The following is a 27809-nucleotide window of genomic DNA, read 5'->3' on the forward strand; positions in this document are numbered from 1 at the left end:
TAGGATGAGGTACACTACATGTTGCAATAGGCATGTGTAGCATCCATGGATCTTGAAAGGTGTGATGTGGGGAAGTATAGATATGTCTGAAGGTTTTCTGTTGTTCTGGTAGGATCCAGTGCTGCTTTGAATTTGTGTCTTGGTCTGTGAGAAGTTTGCTTCTGATGATGAGCTTGGAGAGGTTAAAAGACTTAAGAGATTTAAAGTTAATAGTCTTTATTTCTTTAAGTACTACGACATGTTGGTTTTTAAATTAACAAGCTGAAATTTATTAGTGTAGGTCTATAGGAAATGATAAAGAGCAATGATACATGCTATTAATTTCTCCCCCATAGGTGATACCTCTCTTCCACACACAGACTGCTGCAGTAGAAAGACTATCCTAACTAATTAAAAGCATCATTCCTGTAGTAATACATAAGATCAAAGGAGTTTTTACGTTTGGGTTCAAATACTGTTAGACTATTTCAGGGGTTCAAAAACTTCATTGCACTGCGACTCCCTTCTGACAACAAAAGTTACTATGTGACCCCCAGGAGGGGGGACCAAAGCCTGAGCCAGCTCAAGCCCTACTGCCCGGAGGGCGCAGGAGCAGGGGGGGCCAAAGTCAAAAATCCAAGGGCTTCAGCCCCAGGCAGGGGGCCTATTAACTGAGCTCTGCTGCCCAGGGCTGAAGCCCTTCAGCTTTGGGCATTGGAGCTTGGGGCTTCGGGTTCAGCCCCAGCCCCAGGCCTTACTAAGTCTAATCCCAGCCCTGGTGACCCCATTAAAACGGGGTCACGACCCACTTTGGGGTCCCAACAATTTGAGAACTGTTGGACTGTTTTATTACAGCATATGCAACTCTGATCATCCTCATCCTAGAACAAAATTTAATGTACTTTGAACTTTAACTGGTGCTCAGATTTTGGGATGGTGCCAGATTGGTGTGGCCATACTGAATGAATGGTGTGAGCATAACTTGACGTGACTTAAACATGGCTGAATGGCTGCAGAGAATCCTGGAGGTAGGTTCCCTTTAAGCAGAAGCAAATTTGATAAAGAACGGGCAAAGTCTGCATGTACGATTGATATTGAACCTATTGGTCGGCAAATATGGGCACATGCAAAAGTAAATATCACATGTATAAAGTTCCAGCATGGAGCACAGGTTGACTTGGTTATAATGACCTTACTGCAAAGACGTCACACAGAGAGCCAGAATGAATGAATGATGCGTGAGTAAATGCGGGGTGATCTTTGTTTGGTACCTAATTAGTAACCCCACACCCACTTGGCGTGCTTTTAAGACATGTGACTCCTTTGAGAGGAAAGAGTATAAGAATCAAGCAAAGTAAATTACTGTGCTTGGGATTCCTTAATTGACGCTTGAAAAAGCAACGCTGCTAGACAGAGTAGCCAAAACTCTACTGCGTTGGCTCCAGTAGGACTGTGAACCAGAGGAGTCTCAAGGCAACCAAGGCCTTGCCTTGAGGGAATCCGAGACAGACCAGAGGGCTGAGAAGAACAGACCAGGAGAGAAGAAGCCATCTATTAAATTGGTAACCACCTTCTCTGTTTCCCAAGCAGGAACTGTGTGAGCCTGTCACAGGGCCTGTTTGCGAAAGAGAGACTCATTAAGAGGAATGTATAGCTCTTAATTTCTAACATAGGAGTTATGCGCTTAATATAACCCTTTACTGCTTGTGTAATTCTTTCTCAATAAACTGCTGTGTATTTCAGATAATTTCTGTGGACCTTTATCACTGGTATGACAGTAAGCTGCTCCACTGGGAGCCGGTAAAGATCCATTTCAGGGGTAGTAGCGCCCCCTGTTGTCAACACCAGGGAGGCTATTTTGTAGATTGTGATGGGAATCTATTGGGTGTCAAATTCCTCCAAATCCAGTAGACAGTTCCTTCAAATAATTGATCTATTTATCTTTTTTTCCAAAATGATGTGATTGTTATTGAAAAAGCCCATTTAAAAAAATTCAACCCATATTTGGTGGCTACTTTGTTATGAGTGTCAAGTGCATCCTTCCTGCCTTGTTGCATGTAGTGATGACACAGCCAAAGGGAGGGGCCAGTGAGGAGTCTAAAACATCTCAGTTCTTGACCAATAGACATGGTTTAAGTCTAACTAGCTTTCTATCACAGTACTTGGTACTTTGTTACTACAGTGATAGGGGTTTTTTTAGGAAAACCCAAGTCAGACGGACATTTTCTTTTGTCACCTGCACGAATAATCCAAAACAGCACCCAACCTCACTCATTCTCTCTTGCTGTCAAAAACAATCAGTACATATTGTAGTGCACTGCAGTTTTCTCTGTGCTTTAATTCAGCTTCCTCAGTTTTGTTGGCTTTTCTTTCTTAGCATAGGTAAGTTTGGATTAAAGTCTGTTCAGTTGTCTCCTTAAACATTTCTACTTAGTCATGCAGTGTTAGTTTTGTATGACTTGACGTTCTTGCACTCTCTGCCAGGGACTGCGGATGACTCATTTATTTAAACTTTTATTTTTGGCTCATTCAAAGAACAGAGATTATCTCTATGCATGGTATTACCTAATTGTTTGTTTGAATTTAAAATACTGCCAGAGCTTGACTAGTTCAGTTGCTTTCATTCCAGCTAGTGGTTATCTGGGTGGCCAAGTAAAAATGAGTACTTCCAGAGTAGCTGCACTTTTAAAATTATGTATTTGTCCAGTAATTATAACCACCTGAAGCAGTATTTCTTAAAATGTTTTATTATACTGATTTGTTAAAATAGGATTGATCTTTGCTTTGGTTTTTATTTTTCTTCTTTGGTTTTTAAGGACCTTGTAATTTACTTGTGTGTGGGCTGAATGGATTATATGACCCCAGATATAACCTCACTTTAAAGGCATGTCTTGGGATGCCATGCATTATGAAAAAACAACAGCACCGTACTTTAGTATGCAAAATTTACAAAAATAAAGTCTCTGCCTTGATGAGCTTGCCATTGAAAAGATATATAGACACTGATGTGTGTTGAATGTAGATTTGATTGTTGGCTGGTAGGCTTTGTAGAATATCAGTGTTTCAAATCCATTTTTTTAAACGGGAGAGAGGAAAGAGATTTGGTGTGCTTTAAATGGGGAACTCTATCACGCTCAAGAATAGTATCAAAGAATATGCCTTGAATCTCGTATACCTACATTTTATATAAGATGGTCACCCTTTGAACTATGCTCCAAACCTTCCTGGATCTATGGTTTAAACTTTATAGTTTGATGATTGCTAATAAATACTGCATGTAGCATGTTACCTCAGGGGTGGGAAAACTACAGCAGCCCGCAGGACTGTCCTGCTCGGCCCCTGAGCTCCTGGCCCGGGAGGCTAGCCCCTGGTCCCTCCCCTCCTCCTGTCCCCCCTCCTCTGCAGCCTCAGCTCGCTGGCTTGCTCAGCTGCAATGCTTTGGGCAGCGGGGCTGTGAGTTCCTGGGGCAATGCAGCTGCAGAGCCCAGCCTGACCCGGTGCTCTGTGCTGCGTGGTGGTGGTGGCGGTGATATGGCCCGGTTCCAGCCGGGCGGCACGGCTGTGGCGCCGCCAGCCACCGGTGCTCCAGGCAGTGCAGTAAGGGGGCAGGGACCGGGGGGGTTGGATAGAGGGCAGGGGAGTTCAGGTGGTAGTCAGGGGGCAGGGGTGTGGATGGTGGTCGGAGGGGAAACAGGGTTGAATGGGGGCAGGAGTCCCGGAGGGCAGTCAGGAAGGGGGGCGGGGTTGGATGGGGCAGGGGTCCTGAGGCGGGCCACGACCCCCTCCCCTAACCGCCCTCCATACAATTTACGAAACCCCATGTGGCGCTCAGGCCAAAAAGTTTGCCTGCCCTTGTGTCACCTTGTGTGTGTAAACAGAAGCTATGTGTATTGCTGAATGAGTGTTAGTCTTGAAGAAATATTTCCTGTGTTTATGGAACACGACTCTTTTCTATTCCATTTGAAACAGATAAACACACAGCAGCTATGCAGAGGTTCTTACTGTTCTAGATAAGCATGACACTTTGTGAATTTTAAACCATTTGACATTAACAGCATAAACTGGAGGATATTTGATACCAGTTTTCTCACAAAAAAATATTTGTGAACAGGAGGATTAGTGATCCATAGCAGTGGAATTTCTAAAGAACTGCACAGAAATGTTCATTTCTATTTTAAAGTAATGGAATTAATATTACTCTCACACCTGATTCCCAAAACGTTAAGTGAACTTGTCAGGTTTGTGATTTTCTGTTGGCAGTTTATAGAAGGGATGACTACACAGTATTTATAATGCCAGTCGTTACAAGAATTAGCTATTTTAGCCCTGGTAAAAAATTTTTCTTGTTCCTCAGTTGATGATTGAGAGTGTCAAGTAAAACTGATTTTGGTGAATTAATGCTCCGCTGCAATATGACTCTGCTAATCATCTCCAAAAGCCATTGTCCATTTTCTTGCTAAGTGGCAAAAGTTTGCTCCCACATGTGGTATTTGACATCTAATTTTTTTCTGGTCTTCAAAGGAAAGTTCTCGTTGATTTTCATGTTCTTGCCTAAAATCATGGTGTCTGGGTGCTGGGAAGATAATTTTCTATAGTTCTAGATATAAAATGTACCATGTACAGTATGGATCGTCTGCTGAATTTCTAGAATGGAACATGCAGCTGGTCTGGTATTCATTCCTTTACAAATATCTCTGTTGTGGTTTTTTTCCCCAGAAAGTTAAATTTTAAAGCTTCAGTTTGTTATGCTGTTAAGTTTTAAAAATCCATTTGTAGGGAATTTGTACCTAAATATTTTTATTCTCATTCCTTTTTGGGGCTGTGGTTACCCAGGTGTTACCATGGCAGGGGGTCAGGAGTTAATATTTCTGATGGCATGTTTTTGGTTGCTTTTGCTGATTACTATCTGAAATGATAGTATTTGTCAGGCATGAACAACAAATGTACACAGTTTATCTTATTTTTTATTTGAGACACATAGCAAAAATGCTGATGTCAAACATTTCCTCAGTAGCTACAATGTTGCCACTATGTACAAAATATTTGTTAAATGTACTACACATATAAAAATACAGTATGCATTACATATATACAGTACAATGTGCAAAACATATGGCATTCAAAGATATGGAATTTATCTCAGGGGTGCAAACAGCAAATACAAAGGCATCATGGTTTCTTATAGAAAGGCAATACATAAATGGACATCCTGATTGCCATAATTTTTATTTAATAAACTAGTGCTTAAATGAAGAGAGCTCCACAGATTAGTATCTTTCTTCTTTTTTCATAAAGTGAGATGCTAAGACATAATTGTGACTATGAAAATAAGAAGAGAAACACCTATCACGCTAAGCATTATTTCTACTGCAAGCAACAATGGAGAAAGAAACCAGATATTACTTAATACAATTTCTCAAACAAAACAACAAATGTGTGCTGTTAACATCAAAAACAACTTCAGAAATATCTACATCCTTAATTTTTAAAAAGTATAACTAAGTAAGTGGATAATACTTTTTGGGACTGACTTTTTTCCTTTAAAATACAAAATGCCTCCTTTGGCAATATAAATGACAATGCTTTGGTTCCTATTATTTTATTTGAGGCTGTGTATCTCCTTTTGATTAAACAGTAGTCTTACAAAAAAATTTTTTTGTTACACTGTAGTATAAAGGTGTACTTGTTACTATTCTTTGCTGAAACATAGCCCTCAAACAGATGATTGCTAGATTTCTAGATTTCAAAAGCTACGTTTACACACTGGATAAGAAAATTCCTTGCATTCAATCTCAGACATTGCAGAATGCAGTAACAATGTCTCTCCTTTTCTAATGTGGAACTGCACTGAAGCATGAACTTCAGTGCTTGCTTCCAATTTCCTTTTACATTTAATAAGTTGATGTAAAAGGGGACTGTTTAAATATACAGGTTAATTAGATTTGAGAGCTCAGATAATGATCCTCTTATGCATGTTCTCTAGTTGCAGTGCATCTTCTATGAACATTTTTTTCACATTCCACTTAGTCTCTTTACAGCTATGTTATTTGATTGACAAGAAAGGTGATAGGAAAACAGATTTAAAAATTTAACAGTTCTACAACAGTAAAGTGTTTCAACATTTAAGGGTTCTTTATTCAGAATTCTATGGCACTATGTTCTAATATTTATTTTCCAGTTTAAAAAAAAATTAGGATGTAATCCAAATAAATGATTGTGCATTAATCAGCTTTACAAGGCCCTTCCAGTTAAAGTATTCTGTGAGTACAGTGGGTCGTCTTTTGTGACCTAGAGCAGTTGGACAGCTTGTGCTGGGTTATCAGTTATGTTGCCTATCTGTTACAGTTTTCAGCCATACAAATGTGTTTTGTATATTGGCAGATAGGCAAATACCAATAGAAAACATCCATATGTTGCTTATTTTATATACCTGCTTACCTACCTTAAGGTTACCTCGGTGAACTAACTATATTTTAATAACTGTTTAAAAAAAGATTTCAGCATAGGAGTAGGAAGTTCTTCCTAAATTCTGTGGCACTTAGCTCTTTAAAAACCTGATTCTGAAAACCCTCACTGTTGCAAGTTCAGGTTTCAGAATTGGGTCCTAAGTTGCGCAGAGAACGATTGCCATAAATGCTGCCCTTCAAAAGCCTTTTACATTTATGACAGAGATAATTAACTGTTTAGTGTTCAAGAAAAATGGCATGTAAGCGTATCTTGTAAACTTATATGCCTTGCTAAGTATTGAAGGGCACTAGAAGTGCAGAAGGAACACTGTTTCTGTGGTAAATTTAGTGATAAAAATGGTATCCTTAATTGTAATGTTACCATCTACTAACAGCGCAGTTCACAGGAACCATGTTTTGTTAGTTTACTTTCGCTAGCTTGGTGAATTTGGTATCAGTGCATTCTTTTGCAAGTGCAACTGTTCATACAATGAGTGCAACTGTTCTCACAATGAGAAATACCACTGTAGTGGTAGCAGTCACAAGTCTGTACAGTCATTGTTAAAGATTTGTCTTTTTTATATTACAAAAATGATCATTTAAAACATGCACAAGAAAATTTTTCCACAATGCCATGTATGTATGAATATGGCAAATATTGTAGCACATTTCACAACATACACTCTAAAGCAAACATACATATATCTATGTGTGTGTGTAAGGTTTTAGAATACAAGTAATTCTGAATTATACAAAATCACATTTCTATTTCAAAGACAGTATAATAATTCCTTAGTTTTACATGAATTGAGACAATATAAGTAGAAAGCAATTCTGTACTGCTATCAGCACATTTTAGATATATGGGATTTTTTTTTCTGCACACAGATTCCTATGGGTTTGTTAACATTCTACATTGCCAATAAGGGTATTTGTATAGCAATATACTATACAATATTGCCAGTATGAAGCTATATTTACATGCACATCAAAAAAAATATTTCCTCAACTAGAAAACTGATTTTAGTTAAAATCACCTTCATCATTTAGAAGACAAAGACAAAAGGGGCTATTTTGTTACTACCATCTTTGGTCTGTTGTCACATTTCACACTGCACATTTTTCATACGATATCATACATAATATACTAACATAGTAGCATAGAACAATATAAATTTCATACACAGGTCTAGCTACCAGACCAAGCACCTATTCCTCCAAGGTGCTGAGTGCCTTTAACTCCCTTCTCTTCGTTTCAGTAAAATCTGAGAACGATCAGGAGCTCAGAGGAGGCACTTAGCACCTCATAGGATCAGCCCCCAAGAGAGTGTCGCCAAGTGGAATGAGTAAAGGTCAGGGTATTTGTTCATTTATTGTCTGAAGAACCCTACTCTAGTCATCAATATTAAAAGCAAAATACTACACATAAGTAACAGTATATATAATACCAAAGCCAAGACAATCAAAATTTAAGGCAGACAGTCCATATGTAACATTGTACCCAAGTATTGTATGCACAACTACTCCTGGCAGTATCTAGGCACAACAGCGAGGAATAAGGATAGCATCCTATCCCTCAACTTTGAATTTCTTTGCTTTTTGTTAATATGACAGACATTTTTTTAGAATGTTTATGTTTAAAACCAAACTACATGTATGAATTGGCATCTTCATAAGTGTGGCCTTTTATGAAGTGTTTGCAAACATTTTCATATAAAGATATGTAATTAGTTTTAAAATGTTGATCTGATCTATCCCAAAAAGTACAGATGCTAATTTAGTCCCCAAGTCTGCAAAGTAATCCATTAGTCTGAATTTCTGTGTTTATACTTAGTCAACTGAACTCTGCCCAAGCAGAACTAATGGTTCACACTTCATGATTGGTAATTTAAGTAGTTATAAGAATTTGGACTATTATAATCTAGAAGTACTGACAGCCAGTTTGAAAGCTCATTTTGGTATGCTTATTAAAATGGTTACTGTACAGTTAACAGCAGCCACTTTTAGTTTGTTTCCAGCATTTCTTTGATATCAGTTTACCTCTGCAAAATGACATAAGCTTTCATACCACATTATGCACTAATCACTTGCTAAATGTTATTTTTGAAACTGAAAAAATAATTGTTAAGTATCCTCACACTTTCTTGTCAAACTGTCTGAAATGGGCCATCTTGATTATCACTGAAGTTTTTTTTTCTCCTGCTGATAATTGCTCATCTTAATAATTAGCCTCTTAGTGTTGGTAGGGCAACTCCCACCTTTTCCTGTTCTCTGTATGTGTATATATATATATATCTCCTTACTATATGTTCCATTCTATGCATCCAATGAAGTGGGCTGTAGCCCACGAAAGCTTATGCTCAAATAAATGTGCTTGTTAGTCTCTAAGGTGCCACAAGTACTCCTGTTCTTTTTGCGGATACAGACTAACATGGCTGCTACTCTGAAACCTGTTTCTGAACTGAGACCCATTTTCAGCCCAGAAATTGCTTTATTTCTGATCTTAACTTTGTGGGAATATGTACGTATTAGTTACAGCAATACTGTTAAAGTTATTGTATGAGAAATAAAATAGAGTTCTATAACATTTCATTCCTATTTGCATTCTGGTTTGTTTTTCAAAGTATTTTCATGTTAGTTTCTAAAAAGTTAGAAATTCTACAAGGAGCAAATTAGGGGGTTGTCATTTGTTACTGCATACCCATCACCACCAATCCAGCATGCCCTCAACTAAGTATTGTTTTTTGCTACAATCATCCATTCTATTTTTTAATAGTGTTGAATTTTACATCTTGAAGCTTTTCTATTTTTTCATTGCTCTTGAACAACTTTTACCTAAGATGTTCAGGGGTTAGGGAGTGGGTATGTCGCTATCTTAAGAGATTAAAGTTTCCTATCTTGTCAGTACATCCTATGAATTCTGACCTTGATCCTGCAAAAATTTTAATTGAGGTCAGCATGTCTTACTCATGTCCATAAATGTTTGCAAGATCAGGGCCTAGAACAATTATATGGAACTCCTCTTGTATTGTCCTGTAAACATTTTAATATCCTGAAATGATTCTTTGAGATATCTGGCTAGATGAATGTCTCTAGCAAATAGTCTCTGAAACAATGGAAGTAAACTTGGATATTAAATATTCTTAGAATACTATACTCTGTTGGTTTGGTGACCACTGCTACTCTGCCTCCACAAAAATAAGCTGTACAAGTCACAAAGGTAAAAAGTATACAAATAACTGTCTGATATACACATATCAAATAAATCCAAAGTGTTGTATAGAAAATTCAGTGTTCTCAATATACCTGGCCTTGCTACAGTGGATTGTGTGCAATTACATTTAAAATATCCCTTTGGCTGCAGTTAAGTTCTTCCCTCAGGATTTGAAATTGAAATAGAGTAAGAGTTTTCTAAAAGTCACAGAAAATAAAATAAAATACAAATACAACTTGAACAAATTTAAAAACTCTAGACAAGTGAAATTTCACTGAACCAGCCAGTGCTTTTAGTTGCCTTTGCCCTTACAATGCTTCTTGATCTTGGCTCAGGCTGTCCACAGGAACAATCAAGTGCAGTGATATCTTACCTTCCCTCAAACAATGTTTACTCTTTATTGGTACAGTAGGTTGAAATCTGATTGCACTATTTTTCTTCTGTTTAAAGTCTAATCAAATGACCACACGTTTTGCAGTTCGTTTGAGCATTATGAAGATATCTCAATGCTATTTCCTATATACACTTTTTTTTCCTGCTTTCTTCTGGGTGGTACTTTTCAACAATAACTACAATCATTCTCTCTTGACCTGTGAAGTATAATTCCCAGATGGCTCTGATCTGCATTATTGATAGAAGGGTAAAGAAACTTACTTGTATACTTCAACATAAATGCAGAATTAGCATCAAGCATTTCTCCTTCCCAATCATTCTGTGGTAATTTACCTTAATTGCAACCAGAATTGTGTCATATAGAACATATACTGTAAACAGATAAAGTCAAATTTTCATCTGCTGCACCTCTATAGCTTAATCCCAGTGCAGCTGTAGGTCTTGTGGATCTAGAAAGTCAGTGGAAAACATACTTGGGGCAGTAGAGCTCAGAGGAGTAAGCCCCGATGAGGAATTGGGCATGGTAATGTCTAACCACTCCATATTGTCTAAATTTGTGTCAGGAAGGTCAAGAGATAAACAGGAACTATTAGCAGTGAATTGTTGGTCAGCTGTTTCCATGGGCGAATGAGCATGATCAAGCATGCTGGAGTGATTAAGCAGATCATTCTGAAGATCTTCAATCAGAGAAAATGATTCTCTGTCCTCACTACTGCTTGTTAGTTGAGGAATTTCATTACCTGAAGGTAAAGTTCCATCCAAGAGAGCTTCAAGTTGGTTCTCCAAACTTACAGACAAACTGTTTGTTGGTTCTAAAGACACAGGAGGTGCCATTTGGACTTGTGGTGGTGGGCGAGATACCACTGTGTTCACTGGCATTGTGGTGATATTGGCTGTAACTGGTCTCATTTTGGAAATGGGAGATGGTTCCTCTTTTATAGGGAGGGAAATCTCTGTATAAAAGAAAGTTAAAATAAATCCATGAAAATAAAGGGCATACAAAGATTAGGCATCTTCAAATATTCAACTACTAAATACTTCCTTGAGGTATAAACTGTAAATATAAACTAAGCATGTGACGTTGTTTATCGTTTTAATAATGAGACAAGGTGCGTGAGATAATATCTCTTATTGGATCAACTTCTGTTGATGAAAAAGACAAGCTTTTGAGCTTACTTCTTCAGGAGTTGGTCCAATAAAAGATATTGCCTAATCCACTACATCTGTCTAATATCCTGGGACCAACATGGCTATAACAACACTGTAAATAATTATAATAATGAGAGACAATCTCTTTTAAAGTGATTTCCACATCTTTTCTTCTCAGTAATATTTCAGCAAGTCCGAAATATTGTATCCATCTGAGGAGGACTGACATGATGTCCATGGTCTTTCTAAATTGAAGATCTGAAATACTAGTGCTATGTCCAAATGTATTTTACCACAGTTATACAGCTGTTTCACTAACTTAGTACCAAATATTACCTTAGAACAAAAGCTCACCTAGTGTTGTTCTTATTAAAAGGACATTTCTACTTAAGCAGTAACTGCACAAGTCCCTGAGGAGGCTAACGGAACAATTTACTTAACCTTACAAGTTAAGTATGCCTATATTTTCTTATGCCTTTATTATTAGCTCTTTCTAAACTTCAACCCTGCTGCTCTTAATCAAATAGCCCCAGTAAAGTCAATGGAACTAGTTGCAAGATCATGCCTCTGTTGTACATTTATTAACTGAAAAGAGTTCACCAACAATTTTTGTACATAAAACTTTAAGTAAAGACAATGAAAAGCTTTTTTGTCTATCAACCCACACAGTTTTCTTGAGTCTAGCCTTCACTAAAAAAGGTTGCTGGTATAGCTGTTCCAGTAAACCTTCTTAGTAGAGGACAGCTTCTAATGGCAAAAATGTGCTTTTGCTGGTATAGCTCATACTAGTTTCTCAAACAAAATAAGCTATATCTAAGGCCCAGCTTAATTTGTGATATTGAGGATTCCGCAATATTAGGCTTCCACTGCAATTTTCACAGCAGGTGCCCTGCCGTGTGCAAGGCTGACAATAGGAGCCCCCGACGCCTATAATAATAAGATCTGTTATTGCTTGTTTGCAACTCAGCTGCAGTTCAAGTAGGGCCTTGTCTATGTCAGCAAAAGCACTTTTTTGCTAGCATAACTGCATCTGCAAGAGGGCTTCTGTTGATATTTAAAACACATCCTTAGCCAACATTATGCTGGCAAAGGTTTTTAGTGCAAAGCTCATGTAGGTTAGGGCAATAACCCAGGAATGGGGGTCTTTCCTTTTTAATAAGAAGATGGAAAATATCTGCCACAGTATTTTTGCTTAATTTTTTTCCGAAACTTACAGGAATTGGCAAATGACTTACTGATCAAACCATAATATCTTGACTCTCTGCTACAGATGTTTGTATATATCTGAGTAAGCATAATAATGTGTTCTTTACCATTTCCCATAACTTTACATTATCATTTGGAAGTGAGAAGCATAGAATCGTTAGCATGACGATGTTTTTGGGAGCATTAGAACTATTTGTGCACATTAAACAAAGCTTGATTGTTCTGTATTAAGATGTTTGAATTTTTGTGTAATAGTCTCAGTTGGTCATTACAAGGGTCTTATATTGTGGTTAGTCTGTAAAGGCAGCTATTTTGCTTTCAGATTATACAACCTCTGCATTGTATAATTCAATTCTTATTTATTCTTATAACTCTTCAGTTAATTTTGACTAGCAGAAATACTGTAGATTTTTAGGATGTGGTTGAAATTCCAGCTACTAACGTACAATCAGTTTTTTATCTTGGCACTCATCAGTTCCTTATGGAAGCAACACTAAATATTACACTAATTTGATTGCTTGCTATCAGAACATTTTCCTCTGAGTATATTAACCATTTCTCTGCAAACAATTAATTTTATGTATGTTTTTATGCCAATACTAGTTTGCAAAATTCTTTTGTTCAGAATTGCTTTCTGATCTTTAACCTTAGTTTAAATGCTGACTGGAAGATTAATTATGTCACATTTTAATTTACTTAATTAAATGGGACAGGACGTTAGCCATTAACTAATGTATGTGTATGTGCACATTTTATGCCTATTTCCCCCAATAATTTCTTTGATGGTTAGGTTTTAACATGTTAATTTTGTACATTACAATAGAAAATGTCAATGGAAACATGTTTTATTCTGTATTGTGATAGACCCAGGCCAGTTGGGAACAGCAGAGTAGTAGAAGGGAGATATACTGGCCACTGGATAAGCAGTTTTCTGTTCCCTGAGTGACCAGAGCAGGGGCTGCTCCAGGCTAATGAGAACACCTGACTCCAATTAACCTGCTAAGAGTCAGGTGAGACTGTTAAGCACCTGACTCTAATTAAGGCCCCTCTGATGCTATAAAAGGGCTCACTCCAGTCAGGCCAGAGGAGAGGAAGTGAAAGGAACTGGGAGTAAGAGGTGTGCAAGAAGCTGAGAGTGAGTAAGCATACTGCTGGAGGACTAAGAGATACAAGCGTTATCAAACATCAGGAGGAAGGTCCAGTAGTGAGGACAAAGAAGGTGTTGGGAGGAGGCCGTGGGGAAGTAGCCCAGGGAGTTGTAGCTGTCGTGCAACTGTAGGGGGGAGAGGGATAGCTCAGTGGTTTGAGCATTGGCCTGCTAAACCCAGAGTTGTGAGTTCAATCCTTGAGGGGGCCACTTAGGGATCTGGGGCAAAAATCAGTCCTGCTAGTGAAGGCATGGGGCTGGGACTCAATGACCTTTCAAGGTCCCTTCCAGTTCTAGGAGATTGGTATATCTCCAATTATTATTATTTTTACCACCAGGAGGCACTCTAGACAGCTGCAGTCCACAGGGCCCTGGGCTGGAACCCGGAGTAGAGGGTGGGCCCGGGTTCCCCCTAAACCTGCTAACTCCTGATCAAACACAGGAGGAATTGACCTGGACTGTGGCTTCTACCAGAAGGGAAGGTCTCTTGGCTGTTTCCCGACCCACAGGGTGAATCTGTGAGGTGAGCAAATCTGCCAGTAAGCATAGGACCCACCAAGGTAGAGGAGGAACTTTGTCACAATATATATTGTAATTTCCAGATTATCTAATATGAAGTTTTTCTTTGTCTCTCTCCTTTTATTCCATTCTACCAAACACTATGCTATACTACTGTTAGCAGACATAATGAGTGGTGAGAATTAGAGTGCAGGTTTTTCTCAGGTGGCAGATGCAAAAACTGCAACCATAATTGGCTTGATGTGATAGTCAGTAATACACACGAGCTATAGCGGCAGAACTAGAACCACATCAAGGATACTGACCCTAGAGATTATTATTGAACCCTGTTAGAAAGGGGAAGTGACTGAGAGCTTTTACCACTTAAATAAATTACCCAGAGAGTGACTGAAGTGGTTCTCCAGGCTTGCTCACGTTGTAAGATTAGGGCTGCATGGAGTCATAAGGGGTATGTGAAAGAGCCCAGAAAAGACTGTGCAGCATGAGCAGAATGGCCAGTATTCTAGAGCAGTGTTTCACAACCTTTTTGATACCAGGGACTGGTGCCAGTCCACGGACAAGTCACTGAGAAACACTGTTCTAGAGAAATGGGGAGGAAACACTTTCTAGAATGGCAGATGAGGAATATACTAAATTTACATAAGTATGTGTTTGTAAGACTCTGGATATAGCATCGTCCTTCAATATTTATTATTAGCTGGAACCTGCTAGTAAACTCAAGACACCATAGTGATGAGTACCCTAAAATACCTTAGTAAGACATCAATTGTTCATCTTTTCCTATTGAGGCTGCTTTATGAACAGCTGGACATTGAAGAGCTTTATTGAAATAACAGAGAATCATACCCTGATTCAGTTTAGATACTGTAATCTGAATATTTTAATTCTTGTTTTAAATACAAATAACTTTTCAAAATTTAATCTATATAAATCTACCGAAAGCAGATTTTAATTACACCTTTTTCCTCTGAACCATAAGTAGTTTACTTCCCACATACCCCTGAAATGAATGTTTTACTTGCCTCAAAATGAGAGCTGAAACCTTGATAAATAGCTGTTTAGTTAAAATGTAGAACTACTTGTATACTGTCTAGTAAGATATTTTTGTCACTGTCTAAAGCTAATGTATAATAACTGACAGCCTTCTACAGCAGCAGTCATCTTGGGGCATGGAGTGAATTATTATTTTCCTCAGTGCCAGTAGAACTTTGGCCTTTGAAATACTTTGCATTTAGGTACAGTGTTCTTAGAGAATTGAAGAGGAATAATAAATGCCATGGTTGGTACCTAAATAGCCACTTGTTGAGACCCCTCTGCTGTATTGGCCCCATTTTCTTTCTTACTCCTTTCTTCCCATCACATCTTAATTTCTTGTTCTAATTTCTGTCAGTTTTTTAAATAGTTTTGTCTATACATTACACAGTGTTAATCTGACTTACCGCCACTCTTAATGAGGATATCAAAGAGATCATCCATCTGCTGACTGTGTGCATTTGAAATCTGTAAGAGAGAATATCTTGTCATGCAGATGCTAATATAAGATGTTGACTGATGCCAGCTTCCCTCAATAACACTATTAACATGAGCTTGGATTATGGCTCTAGATTTTTTTTAAATGACTTTAACCTCACCAATAAAAGATGGAGTAATGCCATGCTTTTAAATAATACTTTGAATGATATTAGATGGTGGATGTCATATGTGTTATAGTTTTGTCACTGAGGGGATTAGCATAAAACAAATCAGGAAAATGCTGAAAGTCAAGGAGAAATATTTTTTAAAAAAAGAATGTAAGTAATGTTGATGTATTTAATAGCTTTTTAAACAGTGGCTTCTTCTACCACGTAAGCACCAGCCAAGACTAGTGGGTGGGCTACTGGTTATACTTTTTTTTTTTTAAATGTTCTAAAGAAATTATTATGACAAAATACAAATAAAGCAAATGAGCATCTTGCCGTGCAACTGTCTTGAAGTCTCCTCATTGCCAATGTAAATGTCATGTGACACTTTAAGGGCCACCCTCCAATATACCTCATAATAGTACTGACAACACTCATTAGAAGGACCACCCCAAAAGACCCCCTCATTTTAATGTACCTTTTAAATGTTGTTGAACAATTTTACACAAATACAAACAATGGAAAAATAATAAATCGTACACTTATCAAATACATTTTCAAGGTATTATGGGTCAGACAAACTCTTTAAAGAGCTGAAGATGTGCAATGTCATTTGAAGAGTAATTATTACTAGATTGGTAACAAGGTGTCAGATTTGATAATGTCACAATAGTAATAATTTCCATACAGCTAATATACAAACAACCAATATTTTGTAGATCTGAAATAATTTTATCTAAAGGATAAATTCAGTTAACAGAATCATGAAAAACTAGAGCTCTTAGAGTGAAGATCACTATATATATCCAAATGTCAATAGGGTAGGTCTAAGCCAGGGGTCTCAAAGTCCCAGCCAGTGGGCCATCTGCGGCCCGAGAACCTCCCCACTGCAGCCCACAGAAGAGACGCAGGCAGACACACTGCCAGCAATGTCTGTGGCAGGTTCCCCTCCTCCCTTCCCCCTGCAGCTCCCGTTGGCTGGGGGAGAGGGACAGAGATACCATCACTAGTTGCCGGGCAGAGTCAGCCATGGAGGCAACATCATTTTTTTCCACAATGACTATAAATAAGTCAAAATACTGAACATAACTATCTGATGCACACCTTGCTGCAATCCTGAAGGTTTCAACTGCTCAGTCACTGAGGCCAAACATCAACAAACTGACAGAACTGAAGTGTTGCCAAGTGTCTGGAAAACACTAAAAACTATCTGGTAGACGAAGAACTGTATAAAGTTGTATGACCGTTTTATTATTTCTAAGAAATTCGAAATAAAAAATACAATATAAATATTTTTCTTTTCTGAACACCATCTTCAGTGACATTATTGGCCCGATGAGAGGATCTGAGGACTGGCACTGGCCCTAAGGTAAACTGAGTTTGAGACCCCTGGTCTAAGCAATGGAGTGCATGCAGGAATATCCTGGCACTTGGACCAACACATTGACACTGATTTTAATAATTCTATGTAAAAAGGGGAAAAATTATCCGATAGTTATTTTCTCTTATTTAACCTACCTCTCGCTGACATGCCTGCATGTTGCGGGTCTGTTTTATGGCATCTTCATAACGTGGAGGGTCTTTTGTCTTGGTTACTGGGTTGCTGAATAGAGAGTGTTGTATGATATATGGTTGGGACTCGGATGGTGAGTCAGGCTGTGTGAAACAACAACATAATGAACAAACAAGTGTACCATATTGGTAAAGTAAACTATTCCTAAGGGGACCAGCTATACAAATATTAGATTTACCCTAGTTCTCCAGTCAGATAACTGTCTAGTTAAAAGTAATCACACACTATCAGTTTTTTTACAGCTAGATTAGACATTGTATATATTCTGTATGTAAAATATTCATATACACCCAACACTAATTCCTCATGCTTACATTTTCTTAATAAAAAATGTAGCAACAGTCTTGCGGAAAAGTGACCAAATCTTACCTTACTGGGTCCATTTTGCACTGAGGGAACCTGGTTCTTCACAGCATCGAGGCTAGTATTTAATGCCTTATTGATAAAAGGCTGCTGTAGTGTTGTAACTGGTGGATTTTTATAGGGAAATACTGTATTTGATGTATTAGATGGGAAAACCTGTAAAGGATTAATATTTTATCAAAAGCTAACATTTTTATATTCACAATGACAGTTAAATGACATTAAATTCATTAGGGAAAGTAAAAGCAATTATGCTTTCTTACTTATGTATTTGTTTGCTTAACTTCTACCTGGGAAAGTGTTTTTTCTATAACTACAATAATTGTCTGTATTTTTCAGTGGATCAGGCAGAAGAGTCTGGAGCAACTGTCACCACTGCTGTTCCTGGAGAGAGACTATCACTGTGCAGTGTTGAGCCTTCACTCACCTGAAATTTATAATACTGCTTCAGTCTGTCTGAAGAGTCTGGCAAATAGCTTTTGCTGATGATTATACTTTAAAAAATCTAAACTGCTTTCCTCTCTGATTTTCCAAGCAGCACATGACCTATCAGTGTTGTACTGAGAGGAACATGGTTTCTGGCACATTTTGAGGCATAAAACAATTTAAAATAACATCTCCACCTAGTGGCCAACCAATAAAGCACAACTGTACTAATTTCTGGCCTGATTTAATTTCAAACTAGTTCTTAGAAAAAGATGATATAAACTCATGCATATCTAAAATACATGCCAAATTAGGCGCTCCCTTTTGTACATCTGGATTATCAAAACTACATAGACAGTAACATCTACCCCTTTAAGATAAAAAGTCCTTATTTGAGTAGGTTAGTGGTATTTGAGCACAATCTAAAGAAATAAATGGGAACATCATTTTTTCCCATCAGTACAATAACACATGCTTAATAACAAAGAAATACAACAGCTAGTACTAATATAGTAGTTTTCTTTCATGATACCTACCTTATTAAAGTTTAAGGCCCATCAGCCCCATTTTTTCACATAGGGAAAATATGGTGCACAGAGAGGTTAACAGTTAGGTCCAGAAAGGTGACTTGGGCTCAGCAGTGCAATCCCTAAAATGTAGGCATCCTGGGGTGCAGTGAAATCTACAGACCCAAGTTACGTACCAAAGAACAGGATTCACACAAGCCAGCACGCTTAGCAGGAAGCTGCCTAAAGTAGGCAATAGATAATGTCGGAAAGGGGTGTGGTCTTAAGTTTTGGCCCTTAAAGGGAATTGGGCACCTAACTGTGAACTGCAGGGAGGTATTTCCCTCCACTCTGCATTCACAGGCCTGAACCCACCCCTGGAGTTAGGCCAGATCCAGCTTAGGTGCCTCTCTCACCAAAAATTGAGGAAATTCATTCCTTCTGTGTTCTATAGCCCAGTGGTTAGAGCACTCACTGGGTATGTGGGAGACTTTGGTACAAATCCCCACACACTGATTCGAAACAGGGTTTCCTGTCTCTAAGTTGAGTGCCCTAACCACCAGAGTATAGGGTACTCTGGAATAGATCTCTCTCAATCTCCCCCGTAGAAGCTGTTTCACTTTGTATAAAATACTTAAATATTCATTGGAGCAGGGCCTGGAACCTGGGTTTTCCAGATAGGCACTCTAACCACTGAGCTACAGAATCATTCTTTCTGGTCCACCATATAGTATCTAGTAAACCAGGTTGACTGCCTTAGAAAGGATAATATTTCCTAACAGAGCACACAGGTTACCCATGTAGCAAATAGTAACAGAAATGCCTCAAATTCCAGTATACAATAATTTCACATTTGTATCTCATCAGTAGTCACAAACCTTTCTGATTTGTTGGGCCTGACTGAGCACATACTGGGTGACAGTACTTTGTTTTGATGGTGGACCATGCATCTGTGGTGCTGTCTGAACTAGACCAGAAGATGAAACAGGCGCAGATACTTGTGAGGAAGCCTGAATTCCTGCTTGTGACTGAGCCTAAAGACAGATGAAATTTACACAATGACATTTAACATTTTAGCTATTTACAGTATTGTTATGGCATAATCAATAATCCTCAGTTGTGGTAATTTACAATCATTAAAGAAGTCACATTGTTTGAATATTGTTTCACTTTCTGATTCCACAGATTCCATTTACAGCCCAATATTTGAGTATGTAAAAGTAAAATAGAAGTAGATGGGCAAACATACAGTTGAACTTGGGAGAAAAGTCCCAATACGCATTTTGCAAACAAAAGAGTTATATGTTCTGATCCAGTATAGATCAGAAAATCTGAATAGGATACTTTCTGTACAGTCTGGGAAAACTCCTCCAAATTCTTATTGAGACAGGCAGCAAATGAAACAGCAATTGCACATGAATATATAGTAAAATATTTGTACACAACCGAGAAACCCCTTTCTATACACCTGTTCCTTGAACCTCAAATGTATGGTAATGTAAATCCCTTCCCGCCCTCCAAAAAAACAACCCCAAAACATTAAGAACTTTACTATGCCAAAGCTAATTCTCCCCCAACACAATCTGGGCAGTCTCTATTTCCTAAACAAAGCGTACCATCACTGCAGGCAGGTATGATAGGTGATACTGTTAAGTCATCAGTTTTTTTTCTTCTTAGTTTGGTAGCCTACTAAAACTAAGTGATGTTACTACTACAAAATCTGAATGAAAGGAGGTCAAGGAGACTCCAAAGTTTCCATTCACATTTCAGTAGTACAGAATGTCATGGAGATCATTTGCACTAGAATCACCTAACTGATTTATATTGTGGAGAGGGGGGTTGCTAGAGCAACGGGGGGAGGGATAGCTCAGTGGTTTGAGCATTGGCCTGCTAAACCCAGGGTTGTGAGTTCAATTCTTGAGGAGGCCACTTAGGGATCTGGGGCAAAAATTGGTCCTGCTAGTGAAGGCAGGGGGCTGGACTCGATGACCTTTCAAGGTCCCTTCCAGTTCTAGGAGATTGGTATATCTCCAATTATTACCTTTAAAGGGGCTGGATCTGCTGCTTTACCTGAAGGTTAGGGGAGCAAGGAGCAGAGTGGCCCATGTGCAGAAGAACTATTTGCATATCCAGGAAGTCAGCAGAGATAGGGCTTCCCAAGCTACACTGGCAGGGGAGATCCCAGCATGTGGGAGATATGTGGTTGTTGAGGCCAGAATTAATTGATTTAGGGAGAGCCTAAAGCTGATTAATTGGAAGGTAAGTGCCTGTGAGAATTCATTTTATCTGACAGATGAGCATCAGAACTGATTTTATTTATGGGGGAAGAACTGATGACTTGTGTGGTGGTAGGAAGTCAGAGTTGATTTACTGGGGGCAGGAGGGAGTGCATGTGGAAAGGGATAGAGGGCTGCAGGTACTTGCCTCTTGGGCTAGTAGGCTTAATCCTTGGAAGAATAACTGTCAAGGAAACTTTTCAAAATATCTTTGCTAGAATGCACAAAAACGACTCATCTAGGAAATGCCTGAGTATGGGAAAAGAAGCTAACTGAAACGATTGGCTCTTGATAGTTTCTACTCAAGTCTAATGCAATCATGAAATAAGTCAGTATTTTTACAATGATTAAGAACATAAACAGCGCTTTTCTACTCTCTATAAAATGAGTAGCATGGCTGACAATCATAATGGGCAATTTAAATGATTAAAGACAGAGAAAGCATTTCATACCTGTAGCTGTATATTGCCCAGTGGTAGCTGCACTGAAGTGGCTGAATTCGGTCCTTGGATAGACAGTGGGAGTAGCAACTGTGTTGTTCCGTGGGTAGCTAGTAAAGCTTGAGGCTGGGCAACAACTGCAGTTTGTGGCTGCCTCTGTGAACTCACATAGAATTGAGAGATTACATTCTGTGGTTCAGCTTTGGCCAAAGGTACCTCCTGTTTGATAACAACAGCCTTTTTAGCAACTAGGTTCTGGCCACCAGTAGACACTGGCTGTCCTAAAGAATGGCTGGTTACAGATACTGGTTGCCTTGGACTAGAGCAATCAGTGAGAGTGTTTTCATCTTTGATAGCAGCATTTAACTGTTTCTGATCCAACGTAGCTATGGAGTTAACAGGAGTCTGAGATTGCTGCTGCTGCTGACCCCGTTTTTCAACCTCTAGTTGCATTTTCAGTACTTCCACAAGTTTCTGTTCTTGTTCCAGTTTCCTTTTGAGCTCTTCAATCTGCTTCTCTTTTTCCTGAAGCTTGCGGTCCTTTTCTGCTGCATCAAGCTCCATGCTTGAAATGCTTCCACTGGCATGACTCAGACTGTCTTCATTCACAGTCACTCTTAGAGGTGAAGTGCTTAAGAACTGCGATGGTGACATCATGCTCATCAATTCTGTGAAAGTATCTGTCATGTTTGTGTCATCTGTGCTCAGACTTGATTGTTCTGAAGGAGATGGTGAAATGGGCAAAGGGGAGCTAATGCTTTCAGTATGTGCTAATTTGAAGCCAGTTCCAGCAGACGACGTTTCTGAAGGAAAGCTCCCCACTGATTTATTTAATGTTGTAACAGGGAATGCCACAGTTACCTCCCCTGTGTTACTGATGACACCAGTAGAAGTGGTTATTGCAACCACTTTATTAGTATTGACACCATTATTATTAAGATCTTGGTAGGGTTTTAGACGCTCAATAAGATCTGTTTTAGTTCCAGACACTGGCAATCCCCTTAATTTCAATTCCATCTTCAGTTCAGCTACCTGAGGATAAAATAAGACTTAGTACTCAAATCAAAACAAAACCAGCATGTTGTTTTATTTGCATTGCATTTTGCTAAAAGCATATTCAGCATATTCACTATTCATTATGCACTGGTCTTTTGTGGGCAAGAGAGATTCTTTATAGTAACATTTATGTAAAAAACATATCTATATGAACAGGTTCCTTTTGGTGGAAAGCCAAAAATTCATTTTAATACTATTACATTGCTGTACAATGGACAAGCATTTCAGATAGCACTGTAAGCACACTGCATATTTCTTTAACACAAACAAGACTCATCTGGGAAATACGAAAGTACATCGTCTCTTCATTTTGGACTGAAAACTGAAACAAATCTACAGTATCTGACAAATGTGCACATTAAAGCACTGAATACACAACATTTGGCATGTTGAGTCACTTTCTTATGCCAGCATGAGACAAGATTATGGGACCTATTGTATCAGAAATTTATCAGGATTGGATGACTCAGTGCATTAGTCAGCTTTAGTTAGAAATTAACCAATTATTACCATATGCCACCTGGGTTTCTTTCACAAGAAAGCTGAATTGCTTATGCTTTTCAATCTAACTTCTGGTGGAGAGAGCCTGGATTTTCCAGTCATAAGTATACTGACATACTCACTGGGGGTGAACTATGGACAGAAGGGGTAAGTTACAGTATGTGTTTTATGTAATTCTTTCCACCAAATTTTTTATTTAAAAATAAATGGTTACTTACCCTACAGTAGCTGTGGTTCTTTGAGATGTGTTGTTCACATGATTCCACTCTTGGTGCACATGTACCTCACGTGCAAAATACCATATTCTTTTGGCTAACAGTGTCTGTTAGGGCCACACCTGCACTCTGGGTGTCCCCAACCAAGAATATACAGGGCAAAGTAGACCCATCTGTCCTTCAGTTCCTTCACCAATGCCATAGGAGTAGAACTCTATATTTGCAGGAAAGTACGATGGGGTGTGGAATCTGTGTGGACAACACGACTCAAAGAACCACAGTTACTGTAAGCTAAGTAACCACTCTTTCTGTGAGTGACTGTGCTCATAGGTTCCTCTCTTGGTGACTAACAAGCAGTTGTCTGGTTGCATGGAGGTGGGTACTAGGAATCCTACTTAAAAAACACTGCAAGAGAACCCTAGAAAAACTGCCTCCAATTTCTGGAAGCCTGTGTTAAACAATAGCATCTTGTAAATGTGTAGCGAGCCCAGTGTAGCTGCTCAATATATTTCAGATACAGGAATATTCCTCAAACAGGCAGCGCATGCTGCCTGGGCCCTAATGCAATGCACTCTAATGTGGCTTGATGGATCTACTCTGGCTAGTTCATAACATGGCCTTATACAGCTGGAGACCGATTTGGATAACTTCTGTGAGGATACAGTTTGCCCCTTAATTCAATCAGCAAAGGCCATAAATAGTTTGGGCATGTTCCTGAACGTTTTTTTCTTAGGAAAAAGACAGTGGCCTTGCTACATCAAGTGTGGCAAGGCCACTAGCTTTCCTGGGATCGAGTGAGATTTAAGAAAGAGAACCAGGAAGAGAATAGATTGGTTTATATGGAATCTAAAAACTTTAGGTAGAAGCTTGGGGTGACATCTAAGAGTGCCCCCATTTTTATGAAATACTCTGTATAGAGGATCTGCCATGAGGGCCTGAATCTGCTCTACTCTTCAAGCCAGAAAGGAAAGGCAGTATTCATTGACAGCTGGTATAGGAATCAGGTTACTAAGGGCTTGAAGGGGGGACTCATCAACCCTAATACTATATAGATGACCTAAGACAAAGGAAATTCCTGAACTGGGGGAAAAACATACATGAGGTATTTCAAGAATATAGCCACTATAGGCTGGGAAAACAGTCTGGTCCTGGATTGGGGAGTGATGAGCAGATATTGCTGCTCTATGGACATTTATAGAACCGATGGACAGTCCAGATTGTTTCAGAGATAGAAAATAGTCCAGCATTACTGAAATCGGTAATGTTAAAGGAGACAACTGGTGCTGGGATGCCAGACAGAAAACTCTGTTCTATTTGGCTTTGTATTTTAAGTCTGGTTGAAGATTTCCCTGCTCTGAAGCAGAATGTTCCGAACCTCAACTGAACAGCTTCCTCTTTTTCATTCTCCCAGGCAAGCCTTCATATACTGAACAGATAAACTATGCAAATAATTTATTCTATGTTCCTTTCTTATCTGAAGTAGAGAAGTGTTGTAAGGATTAGATACAATTTATAAAATGCTTTGGACAAGAAAAGAGCTTCTTAGAAACTGGAGGGGAAAAAACTAAATAAAAGCAAAAAATCTAGGGTGGTAGTAAATGAAAATGACAAAAACATTTCTATAAAAATGTCAGTAACAATATGCAAGTTATAACCTTTGCTGATATTTGCACATAGACAAATCCCTCTTAATTTTTACCTTCAGGTCATCCAAGCTTGAAGGAAGCGGTCCTGGTTTTCTGCTGGGAATATTACTGTTCTGTCTTGGTGTGCAGGCTACGGACGTAGGTGTGCTGTTGCTCAAAGTAGTCAGTGGTATATTCCCGTTGTTGTTCTGTTTGTCACTGAGAGGCCTGCAAGTAAAAAAGCATAAAAATATCAGTGCTAGCTATTATGTTATTTACTTTTCAGAAGCGGTAGTACTGAATTTAAAATTTATCCACTTAATGGCAGAAAATTGACTTTTCCTCAGATGCATATTAACACAGCTGGACTCATTAAATATTTTAGATGATTCTTGAATTTCTTGCAGAGGAAAAGTTTGCTGTGGAAAATATATTGGTATTTTATGTAGTATACAGTTAGTCTTACAAGTTTATGTTTAATCACTTTTATTACACTACTAAAATATTAAGGAAATCTTGCCTCTAAAAAGAAAACAGGATTTATACAACCCAAGCTGTCTTGGTTTCAAATATTGTACCATTTTTTCTATTAATGCAAGAACACCATAATCGGATATCAAAAACACAGGAAGAAATATTGAAATTAACCAAGCTTCTGCTGACTAGTGCAGTAAACTAGGTAAACAGAGTGACATACATTATTATAGAAGCTTTCTTCATATACAGATTTACATATTTAGAATTAATTAAAGAACCTTTGGAGTGTGGTAATTGTTTGAGATATATGTGAACAAATGGGGGAGCCAAGAAGAAGAGTTTGCACCCCTATTTCTCTAAGTGAATTGCACACTAACATTTCAATCTATTTCCGATCACAAAAGCTAAAAGTAACATTTTCAATCTAGATACCTAAAATTAAGTACCTAAGTCCATATGTAGACACATAAGTAAGAGTGGCCTGATTTTCAGAGGAATTGAATATGCACATCTCCCTGTGACTTCACTGGAGACTGCACATTCAGTTCTTTTGGGGGAAAACAAGTGTTATTTATGTGCTTAAATAAGGGGTTAGGTGTCTAACTTTAGATATATAGCATTGGAAGTTTTGGCATGATTTTTTCATCTGCCAAACTGGTTTTGCTTTGCAAGAAACCTGGCCAGTCATTCTCAGAAAACAAAACTTACTCATGTTAATTAATTGGTTGGATTTATTGGTCAAGCATGGATTCCTAAATTTCTATAACAAAACTGCATCATATGGCCACAGAGCAAGTGGGCCTGCCTTTTAACTGACTTTGTATTTGTGATTACAACTTCCCTGGATAAACAATATCGTACCAGGAATTGCACATTTTGGTAGAGACATTTTGACTTATTGTTCAAATGCAAATTGTACCTTGCTGACAAGGCAGAATACGTATTTTAGAATAAATATCCAAAAGATTATGGTAGGTTAATCTTTAATTTTGTTATTTTGAAAAAAGATCAGATCAGTGAGTGGATCTTTGTGTCAAAAAACCTAATATGTTTAGCAGTCACTGAAATTCCAGACTTCCACCTCATCTTTCTGAACAGCTGCACTTTTCTTTCCTGGTTTGTATAATTAGGCCCTTACTGGCATTTCTAAGCAACAATGTATACCTCTTAATATCTCAAGGGTCTTTTAAAGTGGGGTTAGCAAGATTTTTTTTTTAAATGTTTCTGTCTGTTATGTAGAATAATACTTACTAGGTAAGAAAAAACGGTTACATTGGACATGTGCAAGCACTCGAAGAACAGGAAATGGTTACTAACCTTTTGTAACTGTTATTCTTCAAGAGGTGTTGCACATGTCCATTTCAGCGTAGGAGTGGGCATGCCCTGAGCACAGTTGCCTGAATTTTTTCCCTTAGTGGTACCCATTGAGTCGGCTCTAACACCTCCTGTTGCTGCGCGCTCATAGTGCGGGAATAAGGGGCCCTGCTGAGCTCGCACCCTTTCAGTTTCTTCTCATGGACCACTCCAAGAGAGGGGACAGCAGCCAGGTCTTAGAATGGATATGCAATACATCTAGAAGAATAACAGTTACAAAAGGTTAGTAACTGTTTTTTCTTCTTCGAATGCTTGCCCATATCTATTCCAATGTAGGTGATTCACAAACAGCTGCATAGGAGATGGGCTTGAAGCTTAAGGGCAAGCTGACTGCAACACTGTGTGGCCAAAGTAGGCATCGTCTCTGGCTTGCTGAGTGATGGCATAACGTGCTGAGAACGTGTGCAACGAGGACCAGGTCGCAGCACTGCAGATATCTCGAATAGAAGCTTGAGCTAGAAAAGCTGCCAAAGAGGCCTGAGAACAAGTGGAATAAGTGGAATGAGGAGTCAGGTTCAGCAGAGAGGAGACCCCCCAGAGGTCATAACATGCCCGGATACATGGCATGATCCAAGATGAAATCCTCTTAGCAGGGATGGGGAGCCTCTTCATGCTCTTAGCTATCTCTAAGAAGAACTGCGATGATCTATGGAACGGTTTGGTCTTCTGAATATAGAATGCCAGGGCCATCTGCCATCCCAGGAGAGTAGATATTGTTCTTCTCTATCTGCGTGTGGCTTAAGATAGAATAGTGGTAGAAAAATCGATTGGTGGCAGTGGAATTGAGAAACCACTTTCGTGAGGAACTTTGGATGCATGCGTAGCTGCACTTTCTCTTTGAAGAAGATTGTATATGAGTAGGGCTCCATGTTGGCCATGGAGGTCACAGAAGTCATGGATTCCGTGACTTTCCGTGACCTCCATGACTTCCGACGCAGCCAGTGTGGCTGACCCCAGGGCTGCCCAAGCAGCTGGCTCCATGGCCATCTGCACTGGCCACTACTGGAACAGCTCCACAGCCAGCCATTTGGGTGGCCCCGCACCCAGCGGTCCCAGGGCAGCCGGAGCAGCTGCTGTTGGCAGCCCCCAGCAGCAGTCCTAGGGTGGCAAGAGCAGCTGCTGAGCAGCGGCCCCTGGAAGCTAGTGCTGCTGGCACCCCTCTTCCCAAGATTTAATCAGGGGTATTTATAGTACAAGTCATGAACAGGTCATGGACTGTGAATTTTTGTTTATTGCCCATGACTTTTAGTAAAAATACCCATGACTAAATCATAGCCTTATATATGAGGTTCCGAGGTGAGGGCG

The 27809-nt window shown here is 38.9% G+C and overlaps 1 protein-coding gene and 1 long non-coding RNA gene across 18 annotated transcripts in view; one reads left to right on the plus strand and one right to left on the minus strand.

Annotated features, from left to right (window-relative positions):
• Positions 1–19421, plus strand: part of LOC120373197 — a 38569-nt gene extending 19148 nt beyond the window's left edge. For all 3 annotated transcript variants that reach the window (XR_005585440.1, XR_005585439.1, XR_005585441.1), the window contains one exon: positions 17948–19421. This is a non-coding gene — a long non-coding RNA (uncharacterized LOC120373197). The remainder of the gene's footprint in view (positions 1–17947) is intronic.
• Positions 8771–27809, minus strand: part of MRTFB (myocardin related transcription factor B) — a 184320-nt gene continuing 165281 nt past the window's right edge. For 14 of the 15 annotated variants that reach the window (XM_039491247.1, XM_039491246.1, XM_039491236.1 and 11 more), the window contains 7 exons: positions 24728–24881; positions 21269–22288; positions 19419–19574; positions 17615–17764; positions 17191–17328; positions 15493–15553; positions 8771–10985 (listed from right to left, as the gene is read on the minus strand). In XM_039491247.1, coding sequence (XP_039347181.1) covers positions 10450–10985; positions 15493–15553; positions 17191–17328; positions 17615–17764; positions 19419–19574; positions 21269–22288; positions 24728–24881 — 2215 coding nt within the window. In that variant the 3' untranslated portion in view covers positions 8771–10449. The remainder of the gene's footprint in view (positions 10986–15492; positions 15554–17190; positions 17329–17614; positions 17765–19418; positions 19575–21268; positions 22289–24727; positions 24882–27809) is intronic. The other variant, XM_039491251.1, reaches the window with a different exon arrangement.

This window comes from Mauremys reevesii, linkage group 10 (genome assembly GCF_016161935.1).
Source record: "Mauremys reevesii isolate NIE-2019 linkage group 10, ASM1616193v1, whole genome shotgun sequence".
Classification (NCBI taxonomy): Eukaryota; Metazoa; Chordata; order Testudines; family Geoemydidae; genus Mauremys; species Mauremys reevesii.